Source organism: Palaemon carinicauda, chromosome 37, assembly GCF_036898095.1.
Source record: "Palaemon carinicauda isolate YSFRI2023 chromosome 37, ASM3689809v2, whole genome shotgun sequence".
NCBI classification, from domain to species: domain Eukaryota; kingdom Metazoa; phylum Arthropoda; class Malacostraca; order Decapoda; family Palaemonidae; genus Palaemon; species Palaemon carinicauda.
The window spans coordinates 29,238,899-29,258,638 of record NC_090761.1 but is presented as its reverse complement, the minus strand read 5'-3'; the positions used below and the strand labels follow the sequence as shown (position 1 = coordinate 29,258,638).

Below are 19,740 nucleotides of genomic sequence, written 5' to 3'. Positions count from 1 at the left end.
CTTATCGGGTTGCTGAGGTTGCCGCACTGCGTCACAACAAGTCACTTCTGCTGGTTGTTGAACGTCTTCCCAGTGACACACTGACTCCGTAAACAAAAAATCCTTTAACAAGGACTAAGCTTGGACTGCATGTCTTGCAACACAGCTCAAGGTCTAAGGGAGCAGGTGTGGTAACAGACGGGGTTAGTGACTGAAGTGGAACCATTACCTTCCCTGGAAGCATGTTATGCTTAAATAAAAGTCCATAGGAGGCTACGCAGCTAAAGGCTCCTCTCCAAATGACAGAGTCCTCAAGGGAATATCAGAAGGAGGGAGAAAAGCACTTTCTCATCTACAGGGACCATATCCGAGAAAAGTTAAGTTCTCTCAGTGAGGGTTTCAATGGTGCAAAAGCAGCAGACTAGAAGGCAACGTTATGAGACTGCTTGACAGTCTAGTGAGTTGGCAACAACCAAAGATGTATGACTGAGAAGCATGCGGTAAGGTATGCAGAGCATGTTGTATGCAGAGCATGCTGTATGCAGAGCATGCTGTATGTAGAGCATGTTGTATGCAGAGCATGCTGAATGCAGAGCATGCTGTATGCAGAGCATGTTGTATGCAGAGCATGCTGAATGCAGAGCATGCTGTATGCAGAGCATGTTGTATGCAGAGCATGCTGTATGCAGAGCATGCTGTATGCAGAGCATGTTGTATGCAGAGCATGCTGAATGCAGAGCATGCTGTATGCAGAGCATGCTGTATGCAGAGCATGTTGTATGCAGAGCATGCTGTATGCAGAGCATGCTGTATGCAGAGCATGCTGTATGTAGAGCATGCTGTAAGGTAAGCAGAGCGTGTTGCATGGCGTTTAACATTTCTCAGAAATTCCATGACCAGTGCTAGAGTGCTTCATGCATGCTTGCATGGGGTTTTAATATCAACATAATATTTACCTTACATTCATAACTCATGATTCATTTTTGTTTTGAAGATATTTTTGCCATATTTTGCGATATTGTTAAAAATATATTGCAAGGAATACATATATATTTTTATATAAGTAAGACAAATAACCTCCATTATCATAATGATTGTGTAGGCATACATGTATATGATTACAAATGCAAGTTATGAAAGTAATGAGGTGTTATTATTGTCATTTGTAATTTCTCAAGTTGAGGAGAAAGTGGCAGATGCATGCGTTGAGGTGGCTGACTCATAGCATGAGGTTGCTGCCTCATGAGTTGCGCTTGCTGTAAGGGTTGCGGATGCGCAGTAGCAGGTTCCTGAGGAACGAGTTAAGGTTCCTGAGGTGTGAGCTGCGAGAGTTGATGTAGCGGCTGCGCAGAACGCAGTTCTTGTCTTGCGAGTTGAGGTTCCTGAGGAGCTAGCCTAAGCTGCAGCGAGTGCTGAGGTGGCTGCCTCATTGATGGAAGAGGTAGTCGTACCTCAAGAGATTGTTGCCTCTCTGGTGGAACCGCAAGCGGAAGCGGAGGAAGTAAGGCATAAGATTCCTGCTCCCATTGCTGAGGTTGCCTTAAGGAAGGCGGAGGTTGCTGCACACCGCTGGTAACTGGCAACTCAGAACGCGGTAAGGTATCCTGAGGAACCTCAACATCGTACGCCTGGCAGACTGGACTGCGGTGAGGCGGAGCGATCGCAGGAGGAGGTGTAACCTTCTCAGCCTGACACTCACGCATTAAGACCGCAAGCTGTGACTGCATGGACTGCAGCAAAGTCATCTTGGGGTCGGCAGACGCTAAGGTCTGCTGAGGCAAAGCCTAAACAGAAGATGAGGTCTGTTACGGCATCACCTTACCTCTCTAAGGAGGTGTGCAGTCACCTGATGACTGCGGAGAGTCAGAGCTAACCCAATGACTGCATCCGGGTTGTAGAACTCTAACTTCGTACGTCTGGCATAGGTCTGGACTTTACGTTTAAGAGGTCTTGAGACCTGAGACCAGCGTTTTCTCCCCGAAATTTCTTCTGCAGACGAGCAAAATAAGGGCTCAATCGTCTGCGGGTGGGAGTGACGGTCTCTGTAAGACACGCCCGCAACCACCGAGGATACTTCTGTGCGCCGATCAAGGCCTGCCGAATCCTTTTGCCCTTCGACATTGCTTCTCCCCTGGGCTTGGGAGCTTGCAAGAGGTCCCGGACTGGGAGGACGACTGGCACGCACAGAAGTACCCTCACGCACAACACTGACACTTTGCGCTAATCACTTATCACTTTTGATTTTCTGTTTGCACTTATTTCACTGAACTCGAAACTTTAAGTGGTTTGTACCTGAAACACGCAATTCTATCCTTTCTCAAAAGTTAGTAATTGCGAAAACAGAATTACAATGTAACAGAAAAATCTAATGAAATATAAATAATTCAGTGGCTGGAAAGAGACTAAACACTAGATCAAATAAACTACGTTTAAATTCTCTAGAAACGTTTACCTTCTTCCCCTAAAGAGACTAGGGAGAAGAGCAAAAACGATAACAACGTTACTCGCTTGAACGAAACGTTTATCCTCCTCTTTCTCCCTCCGTCTCTATCTCTCTCTCTCTCTCTCTCTCTCTCTTGACTTAGAACCTGAGAGAAGAGCCCAATCATATATATCGTTAAAACATATTATTGTTAAAGGAAAATATTTCTCAAAATGAAAAGTTCCTTTATAGAATTAAAACCATTAAGTTAAGAAAGAATGAACAAAACGCTAGACACGGTTACTCTTACTGCAACGTGACACCGTGAAAATTCTCTCTCTATCGTAACGATAGAACGCAAGTTGAACGTTCTGAACGTCAACAACTGCAGAGACAAAACAAAACGTTAGTTCAACTTTGAAAACAGTACGAGACTATCAAAGAAATTCTTTCAAAAACATTGAAATAGCATAATATGTTAACAGGTAAAACCGAAATGACGGGCTCAATGTTAATTAACTTCGGTACCAAGAAAAGACCGCCTACTATTAGGAAAGGTCGAATATAAACAAATATAAAAATTAATTTTAATAAGTTTATAATAAAAGGAAGTTAATCGAAGAGGCCTATAAAAGGCGGAGAGATATAAAATAAATCTATAACAAAATTAAGAGAGTCTAAACTCTCTTAGACACCAACACTTCCGTCTAAGGGAAGGGTCGGCCATTTAAAGGTGAAAGAGAGTTCATACTCTCTTCGTCACCATAATAATTAAATTAATTCCAAAAGCTAGCTAAGCTAACATAGAAGTTTCCAGTATAGCGAATAGCTGCAAATTTTAGAGAAATACTTCACCAAACCGTGAACAATACTCCAAAATCATAAGCGTATCCAAGAACGTCTTGCCGGAAGCACGACAGAGGAAAAAGTGAGGTGGCGTCAACAACAAGTACTGTAGTACCTGGCCACAGGTGGCGCTTGTGAGTACACCCCCTTCTAGTATAGTGATAGCTGGCGTATCCCTCCCGTAGAATTCTGTCGGGCAACGGAGTTGACAGCTACATGATTATCGGGTAAGTTTAATATTGAAAATTGAGTTCTTGTTGACAAGAAGTACTTGAGTACCTGCTCACAGATGGCGCTGTTGAGTACACCCCCACCTGGGTAGCGATCGCTGGCGTATCCCGACCGTAGATTTCTGTCGGGCAACAGAGTTGACAGCTACATGATCATCGGGTAAGATTAATATTGAAAAAGCTCCTTTATTAGAATTAAAACCATTTAAGCTAAGAAAGAATGAACGAAACGCTAGAATCGGTTTACTCTTACTGCAACGTGAAACCGTGAATACTCTCTCTCTATCGTAACGATAGAGCGCAAGTTAAACGTTCTGAACGTCAACAACTGCGGAGACTAAAACAAAACGTTAGTTCAACTTTGAAAACAGTACGAGACTTATCAAAGAAATTCTTTCAAAAACATAAAATTAAAATAGCATAAATTCTTAACAGGAAAAACGATATGACGAGCTCAATGTTAATTAACTTCGGTTCCAAGTAAGGACCGCCTACTATTAGGAAAGGTCGCATATTTTTTTTTTTTTTTTTTTAAGGAAAGTTAATTGAAGAGGCCTATAAATGGCGGAGAGATATAAAATAAAAAGTGAAAGAGAGTCTATACTCTCTTCGACACCAACACTTCCGTCTAAGGGAAGGGTCGGCCATTTAAAAGTGAAAGAGAGTCCATACTCTCTTCGTCACCATAATTAATTCAAATTAATTCCAAAAGCTTGCTAAGCTAAAGATAAAGCTTCCTGAATAGCGAAGGCTAAACTCTAGAGCAAATACATCACCAAATCGTTAGCAATAACTCCAGAATCAACAGCGTATCCCAGTAGGTCTTGCCGGTGGCACGACAGAGGAAAAATTGAGTTCTTGTTGACAAGAAGTACTTGAGTACCTGCTCACAGATGGCGCTGTTGTGTACACCCCCACCTGTATAGCGATCGCTGGCGTATCCCGACCGTAGATTTCTGTCGGGCAACAGAGTTGACAGCTACATGATCATCGGGTAAGATTAATATTGAAAAAGAAAGGATTAAGGGTCCAGTTAATGACCTGCCTAATCCAGGATGAGATAGTGTTCTTGTTCACCTTCCTTTTGACACTTAGTACTAATAAAAAGGTGCTCCGTCTGGGAGCGAGTTCCCATTGTATGCTTGAGGTAATGCTCTAAGCTCTCAAAGAACAAAAAAGCAGACGATCTGTTGAAGAGTAAATATCAACTCCTTTCAATCTATATTATTATAATCATTATAACCTAAGCTACAACCCTAGTTGGAAAAGGAAGATGTTATAAGCCCAATGGCTCCAACAGGGAAAAATAGGCCATTGTGGAAACAAAATAAGGCAATAGATAAGCAACAGGATAAACAGTAAACAATCAAAATAAGATATTTTAAGAAGAGTAACAACATTAAATTAGATCTTTCATATACACACTAAAAACTTGAAAAAAAACAAGAGGAAAAAAATAAGATAGAGTATCTTGCCTGAGTGTACCCTCAAGCAAGAGAACTCTAACTCAAGATAGTGAAAAGCCATGGTACAGAGGCTAATATATCTTTTAATTAAAATGGATGCTGTATATTATCAATAAAAGAAAATACTAACTTACCAAGACAAACTAATTAATTTCATACAAGAAAATATATTATTTCTAAGGAAATAGTTGTCCTAGTAGTGTACTATTTCTGACAGACTTGTGACATTATCATAGTGAAAAAGTGGTCATCAAGTTAAAGTCGTAAGTTGACGAGTACCTGTATATAATTAAAGATTTTTATGGGAGTAGAGTAAGACAACGTCTTTACTCTACCGAGCTGAAATAAAAAATTATGCTTTGTTACTAGTGCGGGTGTGAGCGGGATGGCTGGTCTACCCCTGCTCCCCCTACGCTAGTTTTACACCTCATGTAAAAAACTTAACGGCTAGTTTCAGCTATATCTCCACTATAAAGAGCGTAACGGTTTGTATGTAGTGCCGGAACAATTATCTATTAATAATTAAAACAAGAAAACTCATACTTACATTGAAATACTGGAGAGAACTTTATCAACATTTTCTTCTAGTGTTGAATCACATACTAACAGTTCAATAATTTGATCGTTTGTTTTATTTTCACTCAACTTATCGGTAATCTAAAATCAAAAGAAAAATACTGCTATAATAAATTAGCATAAAAAACATTATAAGCATATTTACATTATTGAACTGTGCCTCAGTAACAAAAATCTGTGTTGATAAATTCTTGTTCATTCAGTTAATGTATTCCTCCTACCAGGAATTTGCTAATGATAGTCATTTGTGTCTATAAAATTCATTCCTTATTTACACAATTGCAATTAACTACTGTACTAGAAAAATCAAAACTTCCAAGTTGGTAGACCAATTAATCATTCAAGAGTTATGCTCTTCCTCATTTGCATCCCACGAATGGAGATCAGCGACACAATCAGAATTATAATTGCAGCAGAGAAACCTTTCAAGATAATCATACTTAGCAGAATTAATATCAAAATATCTAACCTGAAAGCCATTATCTTAAACAAACTCCTCTTATGAAATATGAGTGATTACCTGCTCTGCCAATGCTGGATTCAAGTATCGTACTTTGGTAAGCAAATGACTTCTTAAAACATCTCTTGTTTCGGGAAGAGGCTCTGAGTCCATTGTTGACAACCCAGTATCTGAAATAGAAAATAATCTTTATAACAAAATCCAATTACCTCAATGATGTCCCAGACTTCATATACAGTAGGTAATATTGCTATCAACAACAACAATTAGCGTAATTGTTTACAACACCACGCTCTCCATTTACTACAAAATAATGCAATCCTGCAGTTCTCATCTTCTTGCACAGTAATTAGGTGGTTATATAAATTCTGGGAAAGCAATAATTAGCAAGATATGTTGAGGAAGGGGGAAGGGGTTATAAAAAGAAAATAGCTTGGTTTCCTCACCAAAAGACTTGGAACTGACATGTCAACATAGTCAACCAAACAGAATTTGTGATGCCAGCGTACATAAACAGAAGTTTGTGATGCCAGCATACATTTGATATACAGTACTGTATATTCAAAATATACTTAATAAAAAATTGAGTGATTACTCAAAAGTGTCACTATTTGTAAATTGCATATTTTATGGACACTTTTGAGTAATCAATCAGTTTCCCATGAGGTTGACATGTCTAGTCCCTTTAGTCTGATAACTTGGTTCTGGGGTGAGCAATAGCCCTTCACAACAACAACTGAGGGTGCTGCTACTCCTCAGCAATTACTTAAGGAGAGGCTCTGACCAGAGAAATATCCCTTTTACGGTACCAATCACAGAAGATGGCCCACATCTCCTGGTAGACTGCTGCAGAAGATCTGTGCAGATATCCAGACATCTCCATCGCAGTAACTCACGAAAAGTCCTTCGCTCGAAGGAGATACTGGATAACCGCCAAGCACGAAGTCAAAGGGATGCCACATAGGGATTGCGTAATCTCCCTCAGTCTGTTGATACAAATACCTGTTGAAAAGACTCTTCTGTAATCCCTATCAACATTGCCAGGTACTGTACTCTGCCCTTCTCTTGGGCTTGAGACAAAACTTCTTCAGAGTGACCACAATCCCCAGATCGTGGCAAAAGATTAGTAGTCTGTCTCGATCCTGAAGAAACGGTTTTCTTGAAGACGACAGGATCAGCCAATAGTTGAGATAACGCTAAAGACAACTCTAGTTCGAATGGGCCCAAGCTGAAATTAACAAGAACAATCAAGTAAACACCTGCAGAGCGGTTGATGACCCAAAGCACAGGACTTTGACCTGATGCACCACTCCACTGAGGACTAAAAGGAGGTACTTCCTGCTTGATCGATGGACAGGTATTTGGACATACTGTATGTGTCTTTCCCATCAATAGAAATTATGAAGTCACTTTTCCTAATGGCGTCCTTGGGTCTGGAGCGTTTAGCAGCACCAGACAACTGGTCCAGGACTGTATCCTTGCCCTCAGTCGGGATGTCATCCGGCTCTTCCAGGTTGTTAATTTTACTGATGCATGCCAGAACCTTTAGAAAGATTCGATCTGAATCTTTCTGCTTCAAAGGTGTGACATTCAAGCTGGCAGAAGCAGGGAGCGCCCCATCAGAGTGCTCGTAACAGTCATCGACAGGTTCTTCCTCTCCCGAGCTAATGTCCATAGTAGCTCGGGGAGGGTGAAGGTCATCGACAGAAAACCTTGCTATGCCCAGATCTTACATTAATGGCAGAGACTGAAGACTGTTCCCCTTGAATCTGACGTTCACCCATAGAACGTCAGTTCTTAGGTAGAGTCTTTGTGTCTTTCCTCTCTCTCAGTTGAACTTCAAATTTTTCTAAAAGAGAGGATTCCTCTCCCCTAGTTGATTCCGGTGGTTTAGCACCCCTGGAACCAAGTTGGAGAGGGATATCCTTCGGTTGAGATGAAGGATCTTACCGGTCATCGATCCTAACAGGCTTCCAGCTCTCCGAGTGAGAGACCGGGCAAAGGTTAGAGGATTCCGACTTTCGGGGAGAAGCCAACTCTCTTTCTCTAACTGACCTCGCGGCCGTGACCTGAGTTGCTGCCATCCTCTACCAAGTTGGATCCATGATCTTAGGATCCTTAGTCTTACGGTAATCCTCATATCTTGAGACTCTGGAAGGAGGTGAAAGCGGTTGTGGCGCTCTAGCTAGGCTAGCTCGCCTAGGGTCAGAAAGATCACTAGATCCCTTAGGAGAATCCAGGGGAATAACAGGAACCTTCGCCGCTGCAGCTGGGGCATCGTTAGAGATTCCCATTGCTTGTTTAAGTGCTTTCACCTGGTCTTGAAACAAAGGTCTATCCTTGGCTAACAAGTTACCTGATGGATTAGTTTCCCTGCGATTAGATGGTTCCAATCGCACCGGCTGAGGTGGGAGGGGAAGGTTGGGGAAAACGCCTCAACCCTCTCCTAGGTGAGCCAGCATGCTCGCTCATCTCCACCCTCTCCTCAACCCTATGAAAGCAATGTTATTATTACTTGTAAAATTGATTTCCTTTACGAGATATGATTGTGTTCCCTTGCTAGGTGTGAAGAGGGTTACGCATCAAACACAGGGTAAAATAAGAATACGGCAGTGTAAGGGTGGCAAGGGGCCGTTAGCCTCCCCATTAAGTAAAGACATGGCTTGTAGGTTAGGTTAGGTGGGGAAGTTTAGGGTAGGTGGTCTTCTTGTGCAGAGGTTTTGCAGAAAAATGGACACAGTTTTTGTAGTACAGCAGCCAAGTCTTATGAATGACTAGAAAATGGGAGGAAAATTTCCATTTTCTATGTAAGAGGGAGGAACTATCCACTGATATAAAAACGCTCCAGGAAACAGCTCCTAGGTCAGGTTAGGTGGGGAACCTTAAGTTAGGTGGTGTTCCAGTGTTTGTTTCCCGTTTATAGTGTGGTTTTTTACTCAACTTTCGAAATTTTACACTTGGTATGTCCCAACGAACTACATAAGCGGAGCCTTTGTTCCAGTTCCTCTGGCGTGCATAGAAAATGGAAATTTTCTTCCCATTTTCTAGTTATTCATGAGTCGTGGCCACTATATTACAAAAGCTGTATTTGTTGTTCTGCCAAACCACTTAACCTAAACTATAAGCCGTGTCATTACCTAGTTACCTAACAGGAAGTGTAACGCCCTCATGTGAACACCGTTACACTGACATATTCTTAGCCGGCCGTCATCACACATGCAGGTGACCGCTATCATACATACACCCCACTAAAGCTCCAAGCTAAGATAAGGCAGTCTAAGTTAATGTCGCAGTCTGCCTTGATAGGTAAGAATATAGCTCCTAGGTTAGGTTAGATGTGGAACCTTTAGTTAAGAGGTCTTCCAGTTAATGTTTCCTTTTTAAAATGTATTTTTTTCAGTTGATTTTTTGAATTTTGAAATACAGTACTTAAATTTGACAAATATGGGTTTCCCCTAAAGATTTGCATCAGAATAGTTCAGTAAACGTCTTTAACTTTAAAAATAAGTTTTATTGGTTTTACTGATGTCCTGAAGCCAGCAGAACTCAAAATGTAAAATTAACCCAACTACCCAAGAAAAAATGGGACCCGTTGTAGTGAGCGGGGCCTGGGACGCCATCCCGAGGTGCCCGCGACTGCTGCAACCCCCAGGAGTTGGCTACGGGGAATGGAGACTCATACCCATTCCTCTTCTGGCGAAAGACTTCTCCTGAACTTCCTCCTGGGGGACCTGGAACGTCTCCTCCCGTGGCGAGAGCGTGAATGGGAGCGCGATCGAGATCTTCTCCTGCGGGACCTATCTCGTCGTCTCCTATGGTCCCTCGGGGCTCCGTCTTCCGACGAGAAAGAGTAGGCCTCTACCGAGGAGCCCGAAGACCTGTAGGACCTCGTTGGAGGGGCTGATACTTGCCGCATTGCTGGTGGATCTGCATGGGGTTCGGCCGGCGAAGAAGGCTCCATGAAGTCCGCCGGGAACGTAGCTGAAGGTGTTGGAGGGGAGCGGGGAGCTCCTCGCTGGGGAACCAGGTCTCAAAGTCCTCTTCTGTCCTCAGGGGCGATCTGAAGGGCGTCTTCGGAGGTGCCCACCCAAGGGCGTCTGATGGCAGCGAGTCGTCCTTCTCGGCGGCACCCTCGGCTGCTGAGGCACCTGAAAAACCTGCCCACGAGACAGGAGAAGAGACTGTTACCATTTTTCCCCACATCGGATCGTCCGAAGAGACGGGACCTGCTTTCACCAGGGCTCCGTCCTCCGGATACACACTTGCCTGGACCGAAGACATAATCCCACTGTCCGGTAAATCAGACTCCTGGAAAATGGCCACAGGCCGCTTCCCCGCAAAAGACTTACCTCGACCCCTACTCTGGGTAGGGGAAGACGGCAGAAGCCTGGCGAACAAAGGGGCAAAGAGACGCTGGACTTCCTAGGGGACCGACGAGAAGCCTTCTTCTTCTTAGTGCTGTACCGCACCGACTGCACTTCATTCCAGGACTCGCACTCTGGACACGTGGCTGTAGGGGAACACACACTGCCCCTACACGACGAACACAAGGAGTGCGGGTCAACTTCGGGCTTAGAGAGGAAAGAGCCACACAATTTTCTGGCCACAGGCCCAGGGCAACGACGGGGATGCTCCATAACGCGCTAGTAATACACCGCGAGACACAGGAACACAGAGGGAAAGGATAGGGAAACACACAAAGGAACCCCGTGGGGACCGCGTGAGACACAAAGGGTCGCACTGGGTTAAGAGAGAGCATCGGGGTGTTAACGCCGACGTGACCAGAAACTTACTGGAGAGCGAGACCTGAGCAAGCATGCTCTCTGAACGCGGGTCGTCTCTGGGCACGTATCACTCCGCCAGAGATGCCCCGCATAGAAAACAGGAGTAGGGTAAACTACACAAAGTTCTGGTCGGATGGGAGGAAATCCCAGATACTCCTAAGAAAGTAGTTCGAGGTAAGTACTTCGTGTTGGAACAATGTAAAATTAACCCAACTACCCAAGAAAAAATGGGACCTGTTGTATATCAGCAGACAGTTCTTCTCGAGTTGATTAAAAATGGACATCAACTAACCTAAACTTTTCCCCCTAACCTAGCCTACAAGCCGTGCCCTTACCTACTAACATAACGGGGGGGGGGGGAGGGGAGCGCTAACGCCCCTTTACACTGCCGTATTCTAGGTTAGGCATAATAATACATAAAGGTGGCCGCTATCATCCATACACCCCAAAAAAAGATATAATGGCATATTCTCATCAATCAGAAACATATGCTAAGGAATTATTGTCAATAAAATAAACGGAAGTTCTTGCAAGAACTCGTGACAGATTTACGAATGTCTTCACATACCTAATCAAAATGGCTCAAAAGTAATATATTAGGGTTCCACGACCATTCAACAGTGGTTTCTGGTTCTGGTGCTAATTTATAGGTACAGTAGGTACTCAAAACAAGATTGTACCCTTCAACATCCTGGTTGACATTGACACTTGCTCGTTCCGCAAAACAAGTTTGCGGCCACTCTATCAAATTATAGATAGGTGAAAAGCTTCTAATCTTTTACTTGTTATTAAAGTCACTCTTTGCTATTATTATTATTATTATTATTATTTTCACAATTATTTTTATTACTATTACTTGCTAAGCTACAACCCTAGATGGAAAGGCAGGATGCTGTAAGCCCGAGGGCTCTAACAGGGAAAATAGTCCAATGAGGAAAAGATATAAACGAACTACAAGATACACAATGAACAATTAAAATAAAAACTTTTTAAGAACAGTAACAAAATTGAAATAATTATTGCCTATATAAACTATAAAAAACAAGAGGAAGAGAAATAAGATAGAATAGTGTGCCCAAGTGCACCCTCAAGCATGAGAACAATAACCCAAGACAGTGGATGACCATGGTACAGAGGCTATGGCACTACCCAAGACTAGAAAACAATGGTTTAATTTTGGATTGTCCGTCTTTTAGACGAGTTGCTGATCATGATCTAGTAGTATCTCTTCACTGTAAATTGCCTCGCAATACTCAAGTAAATAATGTAGTAAAAACTGCTAGCTATCATCTTAAGATATTACAGAGCGTAATAAACAGGAGCAAGACTGATAAAAGGTGTCCCACCTATACTAATCGATTTACACTGGCTGCCGATTAAAGCGGGAATTGAATTTAAAATATGAACAATAACCCACCAAGTTGTCAGAACCGATCGTCCATAATAGAGAATCGCTACATATTGCGTAGCCAGCAAATCGTGTCGACACGACAAAAGTTACAGATGGCTTCAAACTGTTGGAACCTAGATATGTCTTCTTTAGGCTCTAGAGCCTTTAAATTTTGAATTAAATATGCTCTCCCGAGACTGTATAATAAGCCCCCACGAAACATTCGAATGATTGGAGACATTAAGGCTTTCAAGAGGAAACTGAAGACTTTATTATTTAAAAAATCATACAACAGTGATGATTTAACAGTAAATGAACAATACGTGATCTGAAACGATAAATACTTTGAACAAACAAGGTAAAATGACAGCGGAAATCCTGTAGAGAGTAGGGTTCTCCTGCTGCATGGGACCGGAATAGCAGCCATCAAAGTAAGTAAGTAATTAACAGAGTAGCAGGAATGATAAAAGGTGTCCCAGCCCAAGAGAGGATCATTCATATACAGTACTGATTGATTTACACTAACTGGCTATCTATTGAAGCTAGAATGGAATTTAATTTATGTGCAATAAACCCATCAAGTTACCAGAGCTGAACGTCCAAAATATCTATTAGAATTGCTACATAGATAATAAGGTTAATCTACAGTATAGGACTTGAAAATCAGCTCTTAAAATCAATTAGAATTAAGTTCGTGCCGCCAACAAATCATGTCAACATGAGAATAGTTTCAGATGGCTTCAAATTATTGGAGGCAAGATACATGTCTAATTTGGGTTCTAGAGCTCTCAAATATGTGGCCCCAAGACCATACAACAAGCTCCCGCTAGACATACGAAAAACTGATGACACAAAGGCTTTCAAGAAGAAACTAAAGTCTTTCTTGTTTTCTAGGTGCTTTGATAATGTGGTCTTGACAATAAACATGCAATGTGTGTAATACTCTAAATACATAAGAACGTATTAGATAGTTTGATGTAGGTCCTGTAGGGTACAGGTGAAACAGCCCTGAAAGAGAGTCTAATATATCCAAGAGAATTGCTAAACATCGTGCACCCAACGAATGGTATAGACACGAGAATAGTTACAGATGATTTTAAATTATTAGAGCCAAGATGGATGTCTACTGTAAGTTCTAGAAAATTCTAACATACCACCCTAAGAGTTATTAAAACTTTCAAGAAGAAATTGAAGTCTTGTTTTCTAAGTGCTTAAAAAATGTAGATTTGTCAATTAACACAGAATACGCCGTGTGATACTCTGACTACCTAAGAATATATATGAAAACAGATCTTGTAGGTCCTTTAGGACATAGGGTTCCCTAATATGATAGGACCGGGAAAACCCATTTAAAAAAGGTGTGTTCCTCATATGTTTATGGTTAGATTTTTATATACTTTACTTGCAATCATCATCCTATGATAATCAGAATTTAATTTGTCATAATGTTTCAGTGATCGTGCATTGATGCTTGTTTAGTTATATATATATATATATATATATATATATATATATATATATATATATATATATATGGTTAAAATATAATTTCCTTCTCCTAAACCTGACTAGGAATTAGTAAATTTTGATATATGTACGCGCTTTAGTAAGATTAGATTACGATTAAAATCTGTTGTTTACATTCATATTGTGAGTTCGAAAGATGTGTATGAACCTTGACTTCCTCCTACAATATCAAAATTGAATGACATTTTAAGAATTTACATTTGCCACTTGGGGGAAATGAATTGTATTTGATATTAGATATAAGTAAAAAAATAATTTTCAATGCTAACTATTGGACAAATCAAAAGAAGGGATAATTGTATATCTGAAATATATAGTTACGAAATCGTTCGGTTCGAATGTTGACTGACGACCTGTCCCTATGAACTATTACATGTACTTTATTTGACTTGGATGTCTTTTGCCTTAGATATGTTCCGGTAAGGCAATGCAATATTAATTGTTAATTTTATGATACTTTAATTTGTCTTCTAATATATGAACCTTATTTTGTCTCCAATTAGATATCTCGTGTTTAATGCATTCGTGAACATTATAGTCCGGACAAATTTCCCCCCCCCCCCCCCTCCCCACGTTTACTGTGGTCCTCGTTTCCATATACATAACCTATAACTGGGCGATTTGCCACAATGAAAATTTGTTATTTATTGAGGGTCCCATCTCGAAGCCTTTGTATAATGACGGACAGGACCTCCCGTGAGTATAGGATATCACCTAACCTTAACTTCCCTAACCTACATGCCATGTCTTTACCTACTTACCTAAAGGTGGTGGGTGGGCTAATGCTTTCCTGCGACTCACCTTTGACTGCTGTATTCTTAGCAATAGGGTCGGGGTTGTATGTATGATATTGGCCACTTTATTATGACAGCCATGAGGTAAGCTAAGTATACTACAGTGTAAAGGGGGTTGGTTGCAAGAATGCATTAACCCCTGTTAGTTAAGTAGGTAAGGACATGGCTTGTAGGTTGGGTGCGGTTTCATTGTAGTGTATTACAGGGCAATGTAACCTAGGAAAACAACTATTTTTTCTTATAGAAAAAATTACGCTCTCTTCGAAAATGACACTCGTTCCCGTCGCAAATTATTAGTTTCAGAAATATATATACATCTATATCCTCCAATAATGGGGGACCCCCAGTGGGAACTCGGGGTTTTGGGTGGGGAAAACATACTGTGGAATCGATATATAAACGTAAAACAAGCCTTTTCTTCTCTATACATTACCTTCTTGAAATTATAATAACCGGAGGAAAATATAAAACAGTATTTCTGGACAAACTTTGGAGGCTCCGTTACAAAGATTGTGTCATGAAAAAATACAGTAACCAGTGCTGCCAACGTCCGATGTAGATCAAATGTTATTTTGTGACCTGTCATACTACTAGGGTAGGTTAGGTGGGTTTGTTAGGTTCTGTGCCCTTTTTGTACTTTTTATATATTGAGTAAAACTTATATGGAGAAATTATTTAAAATACTTATGGAAATATCTATCATTACTATCTTTAGTAATGTCAGCGTGCCGTTGGTAACTCTGTGTACCATACGTCAACGTTGGTAACACTGTGTATTATTGGTAACGTTGCTAATGTTACCGTTCGTTTGTAAGAGAAGTGACACCGTGCAACTCAAAGTTATCCGAATTGGTTGATCTGTTTGTTTCCGATTGAAATGAACATCAAATTTGGTTAATTCACGTTATTTACTATAGGAAAACAATTATATATCGTTTCCCCAGTATGTTTTCCCCACCCAAAACCCAGAGTTCCCACTGGGGGTCCCCCATTATCGTAGGATATAGATGTACTGTATATATATTTCTGAAACTATTCATTTTCGATGGAAACGAGTGTCATTTTTGAAGAGAGCATAATTTCTTCTATAAGAAGCAATAGTTTTTTTCCTAGGTTACATTGCCCTGTAATTCACTACAAAAATACCGGGAAGTTTAGGTTAGGACCGTTAGGTGGTGTTCTTGTATAGAGGTTTTGCATAATTATATTACTGGGTCTTGATTACGGTACCTTTTTTGTTTTCGATGACTCATTGTTTATGATGATTGGCATAGTTTTAACAAGTTAATAAAAATGAAGCAAGACTAGTCCACTGTGTATTTTAAGGTGTTTTGAACATTATTGATGACTACCTAACGCAACCCACAACTTTTTTACTTATGCTAATCGACCCATTATAACTCAAAAATTGTGGGTGTCCTTTGAAAATCATTATAAAAATATTCAAATCACCGTATGATATACTAAGTAACAGTCTTAATTTCTCTAAACCATTTATTGTACTATTCTATAATTATACTCTTTTGCATGTGCAGACATGGATAAATAACTTGACCAGTAGGCAAAATACATAGCAACATGTCATCAGTAACAAACCTTCAAATGGTAATCAAAACAAAATTATTGCAAATACAATTACAGGGATGGCTTCTTACCTTACCTAACATACCTAACCTAACATGGCTGGTTTATTCCTATATGGATACAAACTTCTGAATCATTTATATGGGATTTACTCCTCTCAATTATTCTATGACCAGACAAAATAAAAAGGTACCTAATAGGTAACTAAGATAGGTTACTAGGCCACTCCACTCCTGGGCAGTGTTACATGGTGCTACAAGGCAAGCTTCACTCTTCTGGTCCTGTTCTCAAGAGCTTGTCCTCTTTGGCTGCGCTACGATCACAGCTCACTCCACACTGGATAACCCTTAGAGTGCTTTCTGCGCTTCTTTTGTGTATTTATGTCTAGTGTTGCTAGCTCGTTACTTCACCACACCTGATGGTCTCTATGGCTACTGGCAAATGGAACTGGCAGAAGAAGATCAACATTTAACCACCTTTATCATGCCATATGGTCGTTTCTTATATTGCAGATGGGCTTTGCAGCTACTGGAGACGCCTTCTGCCTGTGAGGTGATATGGGCCTTCAAGGTGTCCAAAACTGTTAAGGTCATAGACAACCTCCTTCTCTACAAAGAAGACCTACAGTAGTTACATACCTTCATCGTATCCACAAAGTGCGCACCAGGTGTTGCATGTTTTGCATCGCACTCAACAAGGATAAATTTATGGTCGCTCTCCCCTCCGTGAACTTCCATGGCTACAAGCTCTTGGGAGACGGCATCTCAGCTGATCAGTAGAAATGACATGGCAGAGTCAATCTCTACCCCATGTGAGTAACCATTGGAGCCATGGCAGCCCTGCTAACCTGACAGACCTTAGATCATTTATGGGATTGGTCAACCAGTTAGCTGAGTTTACGCCTGACATCTCCATTGTAGCCCAACCTCTACGCCCCCTGATGAGTCTCAAAAGAACATTTGTCTGGATCTCCGACTATGATGAAGCATTTCAACTCATCAACTTAGCTCTCACCATTCCACCAGTGATAGCGTAGTTTTCTTTTTGTACCTCATGGAGGAAAAACTGCTCTGTCTCGGCGATGAAATGTTACCGTTTGACTTAAGCCTAGCCTTTAGAGTGAGCAGATTTAATATTTCCTCCTCGATGGAATTGTCTCTCCTCATATGAATATTCGAGCGTACTTGCCTCAATCGGAAGTCAGACCTCCTCCTTGGAACGTAGTTCGCATACTTTGAGGCCTGGAAGGAGAACCTTACGAACCTCTTAGTCAGTCATCAGACCATGACTTGACCCTGAAGATGGTTTTTCTGTTAGCTCTGGCTTCTGCAAAGAGAGTCAGCAAGCTACATGGTCTGTTCTATGATATTGCCCATTCAAGGTTCTGCATCGCCTATCTTCCAAGAAGTCCTGTCTGCAATTTCAAAGTGACGTAATGTTACCAGTGCAGGTGTGAGGGGGATAGGCAGGCTACCACTCCCTGCTAACTAGCAGTGGGTAGTTACACTTCGCTATTATTATTATTATTATTATTTTTTCAATATTAATCTTACCCGATGATCATGTAGCTGTCAACTCCGTTGCCCGACAGAAATCTAAGGTCGGGATACGCCAGCGATCGCTATACAGGTGGGGGTGTACACAACAGCGCCATCTGTGAGCAGGTACTCAAGTACTTCTTGTCAACAAGAACTCAATTTTTCCTCTGTCGTGCCGCCGGCAAGACCTACTTGGATACGCTGTTGATTCTGGAGTTGTTTTTCACGATTTTGGTGATGTATTCACTCTAGATTTTAGCCTTCGCTATTCAGGAAGCTTTTTCATTAGCTTAGCAAGCTTTTGGATTTAATTTGGATTAATTGTTAACGAACTTTGCTAGATTTTGGAACCCCCCCTTGACTATTTCTCCAATTCAAGATGTCTGACCAGTCTCAAGTCCCTAAGTACAGGCAGTGTAGTGTTAGGGCTTGTACTAGGCGTCTTCCGAAGGCCTCCATAGATCCTCACACCGTTTGTTCCAATTGTAGGGGTAAATCCTGTCAATTGGAAGATCGATGTGAGGAATGCATTGGGCTTTCGGAATTCGATTTTAACGAATTCCTTAAAAATGCACGTAGGCTAGAGAAGGATAGAATCAGGAGGAGTTCTTCTCGCTCTGTGGATTTTTCCTCTCCCCATGCCCCTCAACCTTTTCCTTCCCCTGTAGTGGTGACTCCCGACCCTGCTACTAGTGCTCAGCCATCCATGGCGGATATGATGCGTGCCATTCAGGCTCTCGGTGACAGAGTGGAGTCATTGGCTAATGACCGTAATCAGCTTTTGGCAGATGTCAAAGAGCTGAAAGCGAAAAGTGCAGTGGGAAGTGTTAGTGCAAGTGAAGTGAAAAGTGTCAGTGTCAGTGTTGCGCATGAGGGTACATCTGTTCGTGCCAGTCGTCCTCCTAGTCCGGGACCTCTTGCAAGCTCCCAAGCCCAGGGGAGAAGCAATGTCGAAGGACCAAAGGGTTCGGCAGGCCTTGATCAGCGTACGGATGTACCCTCAGTGGTTGCGGACGTTTCTCTTAGAGATCGTCCCATCCACATACAGACGAATGAGCCCTATCATCCCTCGTCTGTGGAAGAAGTTTCCAGGAGGAAACGATGGACCAAGGTCTCACGACCTCTTAAGCGTAAGGTCCCTTCCGAGCGAGTCCAACGGCCCAGGTGTAGCCACTGGGTCAGTTCGGACTCGCCGCAGTCTTCCGAAGACTGCACACCTCCCAAGAGAGGTAGAGTGGTTCCACAACAGGCTACTGCTCCGTCTGTTGCTGCTCCAACCACGGTAGACCCTAAGTGGTCCATGCTGAAGACTATGCAGTCTCAGCTTGCTGCGTTCATGCAAGAGTATCATGCTGAGAAGGTTGACACTGCCCCCGTTAGCCTACAACCTGCCGCGGTTGTGCGCTCAGCAGATACTGCGGCTGCCTGCTCCCACACTCCACCTGTGAGAGCTCCACCACCGATGCGCAGTCCTCCCTGCCAGACGCATGTTCTTGCCGCACCATCCGTTGGCATGCGTGAGCTACCGCATCAGCAGTGGGAAGGTGCTGTAGAGCTGCCGGGTTCTGACTCTATGCGGCATGCTCCGCAACCCATGCGGCATGCTCCGCAACCCATGCGGCATGCTCCGCATCCCATACGGCATGCTCCGCAACCCACGGCAGTCCCTCCCACGCACCAGCACTCTGCCTTTGTTGTTGCCAGCTCGCAGACTGACCAGCAGCGGCATGATGTTGGATCCGCAGCAGCTACACATGCACCTGTGCTGCCGGATTCAGCCGTTCAGCTTTCTGCTCTGCCTTTGCCACTTCCTACTCAGCTTTCGGATGATGGAGTTTCGGATGACGAAGATGCACATGTGGATGAACCGCACTCAGACTTAGAAGAGCCCAAGTCTACACCTCCCTCCTTAGACTTTCGTAAAGTCCTTGCCTTGTTCAGGGATTTGTATCCTGAACAGTTTGTGTCTGCAACCCCTCGCTCTCCTCCCTCCGAGTTTGCTCTGGGCATGCAGTCTGCTGCTCCTGCCTTCACCAAGCTTGTCCTCGCACGCTCATCCAAGAGAGCTTTGAGGGTTATGGGAGAGTGGTTGCAGACCAAGAAGCAACTGGGAAAGACTGCTTTCATCTTTCCCCCTACCAAGC

The 19,740-nt window shown here is 42.3% G+C and overlaps 2 protein-coding genes across 2 annotated transcripts in view; one reads left to right on the top strand and one right to left on the bottom strand.

Moving 5' to 3' along the window:
* LOC137629539 (uncharacterized) overlaps positions 1-11,501 on the bottom strand; it is a 52,089-nt gene extending 40,588 nt beyond the window's left edge. Inside the window, exons 1-3 of the mRNA XM_068360954.1 lie at positions 11,332-11,501; positions 6,040-6,149; positions 5,491-5,600 (exon numbers count right to left, since the gene is read on the bottom strand). Of these exons, the coding sequence (XP_068217055.1) occupies positions 5,491-5,600; positions 6,040-6,132 (203 nt within the window). The 5' untranslated portion in view covers positions 6,133-6,149; positions 11,332-11,501. The remainder of the gene's footprint in view (positions 1-5,490; positions 5,601-6,039; positions 6,150-11,331) is intronic.
* Positions 11,502-13,931: 2,430 nt separating this feature from the next.
* Positions 13,932-19,740, top strand: part of mIF2 (mitochondrial translation initiation factor 2) — a 168,436-nt gene continuing 162,627 nt past the window's right edge. The window contains exon 1 of the mRNA XM_068360953.1: positions 13,932-14,099. Coding sequence (XP_068217054.1) covers positions 14,074-14,099 — 26 coding nt within the window. The 5' untranslated portion in view covers positions 13,932-14,073. The remainder of the gene's footprint in view (positions 14,100-19,740) is intronic.